Raw genomic sequence first — 13274 nt, forward strand, 5'->3', positions numbered from 1 at the left:
CAGGAAAGCCTAAAATTTTTGCATCCCGTATTTTCTTCAATCCTGGAAGACCAAGAGAAGGAAGTGACATGACAAAGGCCACATAACAAGTTACCAGCAGAGTTCAAGCTGGAAGTCAAAGATGCTTTCTCCTTCTTTTGTGATTTGCTAATAGCCACTGGGCACTCCCTGAGGCTTGACTTATTACCCTCTTATGTTCATGAGAGTCGCCTAGATTCTCTCAAACCCCAAACCACTACATTTTGCATGGCCTGCTAAGATGGCAACATCATAGGGATTATTGGCAGGTAGAAAAAGCACTGAAACAAGAATATTTGGTCTCCAGGCTTATACCTAACACCTGGAACCACAATTTGAGCCTCTGGAAGGCTACATTCTTTAAGGGAAGGAGCATAACCTTTTGAGCCAGGCAGTCTAGGATTTGAATTTCAAACCCACCAATGACCAATTTTAGAAACTCAGGAAAATTAAACTTTCTAGTCTTAGTTTCTCCACATTAAAAAAAAAAGGATGATCTTTTCATCAGGATTAAATGAGATAGTCTTAGTAAATCATTCAGCACAAGGTCTTGCATATAGTAAGTGCTCGGTATGTGTTAGTTGCTTTCTTCTGTCTCATACTGTTCCCTCCACTCTCTCAGGCTCAGGAATAAAGACAAGACAAGATCTCTTAGCTTAAGCTTTTCCAAGTGTAAAATAAGAAGGATTTGATTATGTGACCTTTGTCTCAGACAATACCTTCTTTCTATTCTTCTTGCTTTAATTAATCTTCTCATTCAGGATCAGTAGACTCAGCACAAAACCTGCCCTTGAGTGTTACATACACAAAAAGAAATTTTGCTCTCAGGAAGTAGAGTGGAAGATATCTGGGGAAATGCAAATTTGATGGCTAAATAAAACTTCCCTAAGTCAGATGATTTCCAAGATGAAGCTGAGATATTTCAGTGATGATGTAGAAAGGAGAGGCCAGTCCTGCCTCAAAGAATGGTTGTAATTAGTATGTTCATGCCATAAACATTTTTAACACCTACTGTATGTCAGGCATTGTTACATTGGGGAAACATGAATATAAATAGAGCAAAATGAAAGTCAGTCAGAGGAAAGGTACACTAACCTAAACCCAAGAGACCTGGTTTCTGGTCATGGCTTTGCAAAAACTGGTCACATGGCCTCTGGCAAGTCCCTCAGAGGTGTTAATCTCTAAATCTCAGCTTTCTGAGGGTGAGATGAGAGAGTCAGAGAGGTGACTTCTAGGGTTTTTGCTGTTTTTTTTTTCCCCCTCCAGATTATAGTTCTTGTCTGAAATTCAACTCTTTATATTCAAGTACTCTTGGAAGTCTCCCTCTGGATGAATCATAAATATGTCAACTGAATACATCTCATGCCAACAAACTAATCATTTACCCTTGTTCCCAATTCTGTCTCAAAGTTATCTGTATCTCCTATTCTTCCTGTTAGAGAATGGCATTGCTGTATGCCTGGAGACTATACCATAAGGCTATTGTATACAAGTCCCTCTCCTTCATAACTCACATCCAATCCATTATCAAACCCTGACAAATTCACCTATAAATTTCCAATGGACCTCTTTCTTTCTTACCTCATTGCCATTTCCTTAGTGTGGACTATTATTTTTTCTTACCATCTCTCAGCCTCTACTTTTACCTAAAACTCTCCGACACTATGGCCAAAGCAATTCTTCTAAAACAGAAATATGATCAGATTACTCATTTGCTTAAAAATTTGAGTGGCTCCCATCAAGAAGATGAACAACTTTCCAAGGATGTGTTTAACTATTTGTATGTAAAAAGTTTTGATCGGGTGGGAGAAGAAACATGGACTCCTGTTAGAGGTCCAGGTTCAATAGGTCAAATATACTTAGGAATGAATGAAAGACAAAACAACAAGGAAAAGAAAGGAGCTATTTAGTAGTGCCCATGCTCTATCAGATACTGTACTTTATATACACTATGTTGCTTTAACACTCAAAAAATACATGAGATCTCTTAGGTCAGACTCTCCCTGAAATAGACTCTGAGATGAAGATGTGTGTGCAGGAATTTCACTGGGAAGTATTTGTGAAATCAACACCTGTGGAAAGTGAAGGGCATAGGACTGAGCAGAGGGAGAAGTTGAACTCAATATAGTTGTAACAAAGGCCTCAGCTAACTCCACAAAGAGCTCTGGAGCTGGGATACCCCTCAAAGGTTGCTCCCAGTTGAGGCAAGGAGACTGGAATTTATATCCTTTTATTGACCAATTGACCGGTTGTTTGTTAGATGTGGGTGGACCTCACGAAAAGAACTGGCTGAGGACAGCTACTGAAGTACTCAGCTGAGAGCTGTCAGCCAGCAATGCTTCCAGCAACTGAGGAGAGATTGCTTTGCTGCTCTGAGATCTGAGCTGCATCTCACAGCATCCACTACATGAGGTAACTTATAGTACACTATTTTACAGATAAGAAATTAAGTTTCACCAAAACTGACTTATCCTAGGTCATACAAGTAGTGAGTGAAACCTCTGCCATTCTAATTCATATTTTCCTGACTCCATGCTCCCTCAGCTACATGTACATCTGAAATTAGAAAAGAATTTCATTAGCATAAAGTCAAACTTGAACCTTCAGGTATTTGGGTGGCAGTATAAGTTATCACACATATTAATACTTACAGGACAAATTAGAGCTGAGCAATAGTGCAGCCAAGTATTTAAGGTCCTAGAAGAGATTTCTGAGAACAGACAGTGCAAGTATCAGGGCCTGTGAAACTTCAATCTGAAATTCAGGACACAAGGAGAGCAAGACCATGCTTATGGAAGGCCCAGGATGAATGTTTGTAGAAGACTGGCAGCTGACAAAGCCAGCAAGATAGCAATCAGAGACCTGGCTGGGCCAGTGGTTAGAATTGCCCTGGGAGCTAGAGAGCTCAAAGGGCTGATGGGAGTGGGACAGAGGGAGGGAGAGAAAGAAAGCGTAAGGTCAAAATAGAGACACTTCCTAAGAAAAGGACAGGATACCAAAGAAGGAAGGAGTCATAGATACTTAATGATAAGTAGACTGAGATATGGGGCACAGAGCCCAAAAAGAATGGGATAGAATGAGCCCAATGGGCTACAGCTATTCTCTTCTCCAGGTCTCTCCTTCTTGCCCCTGGACATAAAGGGCTCTGATGATGGCTTTGCTAGGCACATATATCCCAGGCCAGTGTGGCAGGAGGAGGTAGAGCTTATATTCAAGTATTGCTTCTGCTACTTATTTACTGTATGACCTCTGGCAAATTATTTAACTCTCTACGCCTCAATATTTTTACCTGTGAATTGGAGATAATAATAGTAAGGTCTAGACCTGGTACAGAACTCATGGAAAAGACCTGCTGTTTCTGTTGTAGAAATCTTATATTCTTCTCCACTCATGACGTAACATACCTATGTGGGCAAACCAAACTTAGAACCCAGGCTATTAAAGTCGATTCTTGGATTTTAAAGAGTTTACTAAGCAAAATAGGAAGCAACATGATTGTCTGTCTTTCTCCTAGTCCTCTATCCCAGTCTAGAAGTCTTCCCCAGATTGTAAGAGTAGACACTCTGGGACTCAGGGAGGACTTCTGAAGAAGCCCCTGATGAGGTTCTAGTTGGAAGAAAAGCTGAGAAAGATAGCTAAGTATCAGGGTGCCATCTGAGCATGCAAGATTTAATAACCCAGGCACTCGGGGTCCAGATGAGACCAAGGTTTATCATTTTAATGGCCTTTATCCTGGTTCTGTCATCAGAACTGGGATCTGTGAGCCATCCTTTTTAAAAACAATATAACAGAATTAGAGGCCTCCTCTTAACTGACTTATTAATTTCTAGAAAAATTTCTTAGGATGAGACCTGCTCTGTTATCTTACTTAACAAGGCAAAATTTAGAAACAGTAAAATGAAGGAGGAAGCCTCTGTCTCTGGGTATGGTCTATACTGGTTTTACTCCATAGAATGCCTTCTAAAACTTAACATTTTAAACTATCTCATGATCTGCCTTTGCTCTATTTTCAAGGCAAGATAATTAACACAATATTCTTTAAGAAATTTCTCCTCATAAAACTAAGCAATAGCATATAATAAATTATACATTTTTATGCATTATGTTAAATTTAAAATAGCACGAAAGTGTGTGTACATCAGTCATTTTAGTTACAAATGAGCTTATGAAATGAGGAGCATTGCTTCCACAGCCTCCCCTTGGACACAAGCACCGTAACTATAATTATTATTGAAATTAGCCCCATCATCATGTCTGTACTTATGATACACAGAGGCATTTTCTGACTTAAAATTTTATAACACAGCAAAAGACTAAACTGTAGGGTGACCAAACTCACCCTACAGAATGAGAAACTTATAGGTATTTTATACAGTTACAGTTAAAATAAATAATCACTGCAATTGCTATACTGTGTGGTTTTCATATTAACCTCATACCCCTTCACGCGTGGATTCTGTGAAACTGAATCTGGTGTGGCTAAGGGTTCAGTTCATATTTACATTCTGTTTCACATTTTCTGCTTTGATTTGTATTTTATTTTATTGTTCTTGTGCTGTTTTATACACTGATATTTTTCTTTATAAAATATGATAGTCTGCTGAGAATTTTCAATTTCTTTATTACGAGGCTTTTAAATACTTATTGTAGAAAATCCACCTGTTTTCAATTGCTAACAGTTCTTAATGACCCATAATGTGCTTTGTCTCCAATTTGTGCTACAAAGCTACTGTTGCCTCTTATGGAGAAGCCCAGGAATGATGCTCATATCCAGGATACTTGAAGAATTCTGTTCTAGGTCTCCTAGGATTGTCCTTAATCTTGGCCACAAGGTGGTACTTCCTGTGCATCCCTAGATGCAGCTAAATAAAGTTCATTATTTAGTCACTCATGCCCACTTTCAGGACACCATAAAAATTACAGACATCAAATGCAAAATGGCTACCACATGCCAGGCACTGCACTAAACATCTTGTTTGCATTAATGTTATTTAGTTCTCTCAACGACTCTAAAAGATGGTTTCTCATCTTAACTATGTTACTGCTGAGGAAAGAAAAGCTTAGAGAGAATAAATGACTGGCCCAAGGTTGCAGGGTTGCATGATTTATAAATAGCAGACCAAGACTTGAACCCAGGTCTCTCTGACCATAGAACCAGAGTTCTGAATCAGTCTACTCTAGTGCCTTAAAAACAAAGATTTGGAGATATGTAAACTTGAAAGTAGTTGTGACAAGATTAGAAAACTATGGAATATTTTTTCCCTTATTTTTAAAAAATTTCCTTCAATGCTGTATTACATTTGCAATTTTAAAAAGAGGAGACAAAACTCTTATTTAAAAATCTCATTTCCTGCTCTTAACTAGAAATGATACCTGAAAAGTCATTCACGTGGTTAGTTGATAATTAAGTGTATTAGCTCTTGTATGATAACATTATTAAAGGATATTTAGAGTCATATTTGACCCCAATGGAATGGTTTTCTCATGGTTAGTGCTGGGGTAGGCAAATGGATGAAGACTTCCTCCATGTGCTTCATCTGGGGCAACCCCTAAAATTCACTGCTCTCTCCATTAATCCCAGCTGGAATTTTCCAATGAAGCTTTCTAGTCTATAGCTCAGTTTTCCAAACTGCTCAAGTGTCTTAGCTTTTCCCTTTCCCCTGGACTGGACTCACTTCAAATCAGTTCACCTCACTGGCTCGACTAAACAGGAATCCCTTTCTTTGGCTTCATACATGGCTCATGAGCATCTCAGAGGATTACTGAATGACCTCATGGAGCATGCAGCACCCACTTCCCTAGATGTCTCTATCTCTCAGGGAAGTAATGGTTGGTTAAGGACTAGAACTATTCAGAGATAAAGAAATGAATCCTGCTTTTCACCAGCCTTTGCAGGAAGAGTGCTCGGTAGATTTTCCAAAGAGCCATCTAGAACTGCTGAAAAGAAGGCTTTAGTTTGAGTTTTGTTTGGAAGGAAGAACAAACTAACAGTGGTTATCCAGGATTTCTAAGGTACTTCACAAATTATTGTCATATTTATCACTCTGTCTAAGAAGGTAAATTGATGCCCTGGGAGGCAATGTTTGATGTGCAGAAAATGTTGAAGGCTGATGATTCAACAGCCACTGTAACTGGTTCCTAAACTCTGTTCCTTCTTAGAAAGAGTTGAATGGCATGAGCATTGCCCTCTCTCCAGCAGTTTATACCAATAGAAAGCAGGCAAGCAGACCACATGGTTGCCATGTAGGGTAACCTGAGGGATACTAGGAAGCACCCTCCTATCTTACCAAAAGTGCTTCTCAAAGAGCTGTGGTGATTGCAGGGACATGAGAAGTTTAGGACCAGTCTAGGGAATATGCCTCAGAAGGGGAGAGGTGCCCATTCATTGGCTCTGGGGTCAGGAAGGAAGGCAGAAACATCAGCAGAACTGACAAGAGTTAGGGGAGGAAGTCCTTGGATTATAGATGTCATGGATATCTCTTCTCAACCTTGAGACTCCAGTTCTCTGACTGGATCTGAACCCTGGAGGAGGCACTGAGGTGGAAAACTTGGTGAAGGCCTTGGAGTGAACAGTCTCAGTACCATAGACTAAGTAAGGACCAAAAGGCACTGCCAGTAAGCATCTTCATAGGCCACACTTGGACATGTCCCCTGCTCCCCACCCTGGGCCTGGGCTACTCAACACATCTACATGTTCAGGAAGGTGACTGGCCAACATGAATACTCAGGGTAAAGATGTTGAATACAACCTGGTCCTAGGTCTGAGCTAGACCCACCTCATAGCCTAACTTCCTCTTCTGTCTTCCTTGAACCCCCACACAGGACTGTCTGGTCAACTGGTCTGCTCAGCCTCCATGTCAGACACCTGTCCCTGTGGACTTCCTCATCTCACCCAGCAGGGCCGACCCCAGGGTGTTTTTCCCAGTGCTTTCCCCAGACCAATTTTAGGCTCTGTGATCAGGTCTCTTAGGAGATGTTTCAGAGTTTGGGGAAATTTTGCATTTTCATTTTGTTTTTGTGGGTTTTTTCTTTGTTTTTGTTTTGTTGTTGTTGTTGTTTACTTATCCAGATAATTGTGCTCATCATGGGCTTTAAGTGGCCAGGTGGTCTGGCCTGCCCCTCAGTGAACATTCCCTATGGGGCTGGCTCACATTATAGGGACCTCTGGTCAAAGGCTGTGATGAGGATGATCATTGACCAGAAAGCCAGGCACCTTCAGGCAAGTCACTTTGTTATCCCTTGCCATAAAGTGTCAGGAAAGAGAGCAGCAAATCTTAGGGAAATGTTACACCTTCTTGTTTAAGCATAGATGGCTTTATTTTACAGTCCAACTGAGATTGTTCAGGGAGGGCTGTTTTCCACAAACATGTCCTTCCCAGTCTCAGGTGTGGGTCTCCACATAGCCATAGGGAAGGGAGTGGTTTTTGTTACAGATCATGGAGGTGAAGGGCAGAAAACAGTGCTCACCCAGAGTTCTCCTATTGCCCATGCCTTCATCTGAGCCAGAGGGGATGTTTCATGGGTAATGGGCTAATGGCCAACATGAGCCTGAAGATTAACTAAGGTTCTTGCCCAGTGTAATGGAAGTGGTACGGTGAGTGGATAGAGCATGGAGTCAAACAATGCAGGGTTTGAAGCCAATCCTTCCATTTTTTTGGCTTCGAGCCATTTAAAAAGTGATTTCGCAGCTCTTTACCTCAATTTGTAAAATAGTGATAATTAAGCCTGCCTTTTAGTCTTACAAAGATTAATGAAATAACGTATATGGAAGCCGTAGGCATCTAGGCAGTTCAATTAATGGGATTTTGTTCTTCCTTACCCTCTTGAGTATTCATGGGGATAATGAGTACACTCTAGGAAAAGAGAAAGAGGTCTTGACAGAATCAGGGTTCCCAAGTCTGGTCCAGGCTCTGACTTACATCACCATCAGCTTTGGCCCTTCATAAAGCTGTTGTAAAGGCCAAATAAGATGGTGAATGTGAAGGCTTTTGAAAATGACCCTGTAAATACAAGGCATTATCACCTGTGTATCTTTTGTTGTTCGTCTGTCAAAGCCTGCTTTTTGTAGTTGATGGAAGCAGCTTTGTGTACCAGATATAATAACTGTAAACCTGGAGTTACTCACCTTGCCCCTTAGGTCCTATATTAGTTTCCTGTGGCTGCCATAACAAATTACCACATACTTTGCATAACCGTAAATTTTTGTAGATATTTTTTATCAAGTAAAGGATAGTTGGCTAAGAGGTTTTTTTTTTAATCAGAAATGAGTGTTCAATTTTGTCAAATGCTTTTTCTACATCTATTAATATGATCATATGATTCTTTTTCTTTAGCCTGTTGACACGATGGATTAATTGATTTTCAAATGTTGGACCAGCCTTGCATAATTGAGATAAATCCCACTTAGCCATAGTGTATACTTCTTTTTATACATTGTTGGATTCAATTTGCTAGTATTATATTGAGGATTTTTGAATCTATGTTCCTAAGAGATATTGATCTGTGGTTTTCTTTTCTTGTAATGTCTTTGTCTGGTTCTGATATTAGAATGAATTAAAATATGGAATAGAAGGAGTTAGGGAGAATTCTCTCTACTTTTGTCTTCTGAAAGAAACTGTAGAAAATTGGTATAATTTCTTCCTTAAATGATTGGTAGAATTCACCCGTAAACCTATCTGATGCTTTCTGACTCAGAAGTTTATTAATTATTGATTCAATTTATTTAATAGATATATGCTTATTCAGATTATGTATGTCATATTATGTGAGTTTTGGAAGATTTGCCTCTCAAGGAATTGGTCCATTTCATCTAGATTATTAAATTTGTGGGCTTAACATTGCTCATAGTATTCCTTAATTATCTTTTGAATGTCCACAGGCTTGGTAGTGATGTCTCCTCTTTCATTTTTGATATTAGTAATTTGTGTCCTCTGTCTTTTTTATAATTTAACCTGGCTAGAGACTTATCAACTGTGTTGATCTCAAATAACTGGCTTTTGTTTTTATTGATTTTCTCTATTGATTCTGTTTTCAATTTCATTGCTTTTTGCTCTAGTTTTTAGTAATTTTTTTTTTCCTGCTTACTTTGGATTTAATTTGCTCTTCTTCTTCTAGTTTCCTAAAGTGGAAGCTTAGATTTTGATTTTCAGGTCTTTCTTTTTTTCTAATATATGCATTTAATGCTATAAATTTCCCTCTACGCACTACTTTTGTTGCATCCCACACATTTTGATAAGTTGTGATTTCATTTTCATTTTGTTCAAAATATTTTAAAATTTCTCTTGGGATTTATTCTTTGACCCATGTGTTATTTAGAAGTGTGTTGTTCAATTTCCATATATTTTGCGGTTCCCAGTTATTTTTTTGTTATTGATTTCTAGTTTAATTTCATTGTAATCTGAGAGCTGACATTGTATAATTTCTATTCTTTTAAGTCTGTTAAGGTGTATTTTATGGCCTAGAAGGTGGTCTACCTTGATGAATATTCTATATGAGCTTGAGAAAAGTTAGTATTCTGCTGTTGTTGGGTAAAGTATTCTATAGGTGTTCATTATACCCAGTTAATCGGAGGTGTTGCTGAGTTCCACTGTGTCCTCACTGATTTTCTGCCTGTTGGATTTGTCCAGTTCTGATAGAGGGGTGTTGAAGTCTCCAATTATAATAGTGGATTTATCATTTCTCCTTACAGTCCATCAGGTTTTGTTTCACGTATTTAAAGCTCTGTTGTTAGGCATATACATGTTAAGGATTGTTACGTCTTCTTGGAGAATTGGCCCCTTAGTTATTATGTAATATTTCTCTCTTTCTCTGATAACTTTCCTTCCTTTGATGTCTGCTCGGTCTGAAATTAATATAGCTACTTCCGCTTTCTTTCAATTAGTGTTAGCATTTTTTTTTCTTTCTCTATCTTTTTACTTTTAATCTAAATGGGTTTCTTGTGGACAACATATAGTTGAGTCTTGGTTTTTAATTCACTCTGACAATCTGTCTTTTAATTGGTTCATTTAGACCATAGACATTTAACGTGGTTATTCATATAGTTGAATTAATATTTATTATATTTATTATTATTTTCTATTTGTTACTCTTGCTTTTTGTTGCTGTTATTGTCTTCCATCTATTTGCTGCCTTTAATGATTTTAATTTAGTATTTTATATAATTTGATTTCTTCTCCTTTCTTAGTATATCAATTATATATAAATTTTTTACTTTACCCTAAATTTTACAATATTTTAAAACTAATCCAAGATTTTAAAACTAATCCAAGCATATTTCAAATAACAATGTACTATTTCATAGGTAGTATGAGTACTTTATTATAACAAAATAATCCTAATTCCTTCTTCCTGTCCCTTGTATCATTGCTGTCATTCATTACATACAAGCATATATAAGCATGAGCACACATTATTGCTATTACTATTTTGAATATTGTGCTGTCTGTTAGATCAATTAAGAGTAAGAAAAATAAAAAAATTATTTTACCTTTTTCCTCCTTCCTAAAAAACTTCTTTTAACATTTCTTTCAAGGCAGAACTACTGGCAGCAAATTCCCTCAATTTTTGTTTTTCTAAGAAAGTCTCTATTTCTTTTATTACCCTGATCTCCTTAGGGAGGCTCATTGGAGAGTGACTTTGATCTGTTAAAATGGACTTTAAAAACACCAGTCTGGTCTTTTAAAGTCTCTTTGTGAGCACCAGAAATAACATCTTTCCAGTGTTTCTTTCTTATACCATAACTCATGGAGAAGCACATGGTCTTTCTTCTGTTAATTCTAGTCTCATCTCCTCAACAAAAATTTAGACACAAGCTTGAAAATAAGGGCAGCTACTCCAAACACAGCACAGAGCTCACTAAACCCCACCACATTGGATCCAGCAGGGAAAATGGCTTTCTGACAACTGACCTGCACTTGCCCACCCATCTCTCTGTGACTTTGGCACCAGGACCTGATTGGATTTAGAGGTATACTCTGAAATTATGGAAAAAAATCAGAAATAAGATGTCCATCAGTTCATTACAGTTCAGTCATCCAAGTTCTACTGACCCAAATTTGAGGATAGTCTGATAAACTTTTTTTTTTTTTTTGTATTCTAAGATGAGTTACCAGATGGAACTGCCCATAGAACTTGGTTTCCCTTCCCTGGAGACAGCTAACAAAGTGGGGAAGGGAGCACGTTTCTGCCCACAGCTGGGGTTAGCCAAGGTGACCACACAGCTCCCTTCCTGGCTCTAGTAGTCTAATTGTCTGACTCGAATTTCTTAGGAATAACAAAGTAATTTAAGCCCTGAAAAGAGATGAGCAATTCTCAACATGCAAAAAGTCCCATAAGACAGGAAGCCTGCTGGTTCCTGATGCATAAACTAGACAGCAGAGGCAGCACCGCCTGATACAGAGTTTGCTTCTGCTATTGTGTCTTTGAGAAGCTGCCGAGCTCCTCGCCAGGCTCCCTTTCCACTTCTCACCGTCTGATGGATCCCAAGGAGCTCCCTTTCTTGAACTTCCTGCTGTTTCTCTCCCTGACTTTTGAACTGAGCTGCGGAACAGGTGAGTGTTCATATCTTTGAGGGTTTGAGTTCCATGATTACCTGCCATGGAGGAGAGATTAGCCCTGTGGATGGAGTAAAGATGCAGGGGCTGGGGGCTGTGGTTCAGCTGTCTCTTCCTTAGAGATGGGCTCTGAGTTTCACTTGCCTCTTTCAAAGAAGAAGGAACATTGTGAGCTTCTGGGCCTCTGGATTCCCAGCCACGGCCCCACCAATCCTCGTTTCCAAGGAAACCAGGAGCTCTGAGCCAAAGGCATCAGTCACATTCTAAATCAGCCTCTCAGGGTAAGAGGCTCTGGTTAGTTCTGGCTGAGTGGTTGGTTTTGCGTGGGCATCCTTCTGGCAAAGACTCAGGCTAAGAGACTGAGCTGGGGAATGGAGCTATGGTAGAAGATGACTTCCACAGCCCTGCCCTAGAAGAGAATCCTCACACACACAAGCCCGCAAACCAGAAACATGGTCCAATAACAAGGGCTACAATGGGGAAGAGAGGGTAGAAGTGAAAATCCCAGACTTTCAGTTGAGAACAGACGGTGGCCACAGTGTGGTACTGGTGGCTACTTTCTTGGAAGAGAAGGTTCCTAGCAAGAAGAGGAAAAGCCAGGATTTCTAGAGCCCAGGGCTTGTTACTGTAAGTTGGAAATGCAAATGGGGAACCCTCAGAGTCAAGGCAGCTTAGCTGTAGGGCCAGCCTCACAACAGAGCATTTAGAGCTAGTCTCTGCTCCTGTCTTTCTTCTTCTGAAGGCGATCTAATGTTCTCTGTTCAGTAGTATCAGGGCTGTGAAAAAAATATTTGAGAAAGAAAAAGCCTAGCAAAAAGTGGACTTCGGCCTCACTGTGGAGTAGAGCGGGAACCTCTTTTCTACTTAAATGCCTTGGGACTTTGGTTAGACTGTGGGAGGCAGCCTGGAGCAGAAGCGGCATTTGGGAAGGGGGGAAATCCTGAGGCTCCGGGTGTTTTGTGCTTGGGGTTTTCAAGACCGCAAATCCATTATGGACTTTTCCAGGAAGAGCCCAAAGATGTGCTAGGGATGTTGGATGAGTTGCACATAAGGTCTATTTTTTCCCAGACTCCCAGATTAAGAGGCCTTTCCTGGTCCCACTTTTCCTCAGAATCAGGCAGGCCCATGGATATTGCTGCTTGATATCTAGGCAAGAAATATTTGAGCTCAGGGCTCAGAAAGCCAAATGAAACCACTTTAAGCCATCTGGGGAAGAGCCAAGCCTTCCTGGGTGCAACCTATTTGTCACTCCACCATTTTTGGAATATTACTTAGTGACTCTCAGGAAAGATGTTGTTGAACAGTGGGCTGGACTTTTCTATCTCTGTGTTTGCTGACCTCCTGGTCCATGGCGTCTCAGGCGCTGCCAACAGCTGCTTCACTGAAGGCTTTGGAGGTCACCGTTTAGTGAAAAACAGCCCACCCCTATAGGGCGTGTCTACCCAATCTGCAGCAGCTTCCTTCCTTGCATTCTATCTTCTCTGAAATATGCACAAATTTTTTAGTGTTTTTATTTCTAAATACACACCCTTTTGTGAAACCCCAATAAAACTCAGACAGAAATGCTTTGCAAGTGATACAGGTCAGCCATGACAGATTTACCCAACCAAGATGCCTAGTTCTTATAAAATCAGTACCCTTTCCCCTTACCATCTCTACTTAGCTCAACTTCCAATTCCCAGTCAGAATTGTAAATATCAAAAA

General features: G+C 39.7%; 1 protein-coding gene across 2 annotated transcripts in view; it reads left to right on the top strand.

The window, feature by feature from the left end:
- Positions 1 to 11449: 11449 nt before the first annotated feature.
- SLAMF1 (signaling lymphocytic activation molecule family member 1) overlaps positions 11450 to 13274 on the top strand; it is a 35999-nt gene continuing 34174 nt past the window's right edge. For both annotated transcript variants that reach the window (XM_006922886.1, XM_006922887.1), the window contains exon 1: positions 11450 to 11567. In XM_006922886.1, coding sequence (XP_006922948.1) covers positions 11492 to 11567 — 76 coding nt within the window. In that variant the 5' untranslated portion in view covers positions 11450 to 11491. The remainder of the gene's footprint in view (positions 11568 to 13274) is intronic.

This window comes from Pteropus alecto, unplaced genomic scaffold (genome assembly GCF_000325575.1).
Source record: "Pteropus alecto unplaced genomic scaffold, ASM32557v1 scaffold359, whole genome shotgun sequence".
NCBI lineage: Eukaryota > Metazoa > Chordata > Mammalia > Chiroptera > Pteropodidae > Pteropus > Pteropus alecto.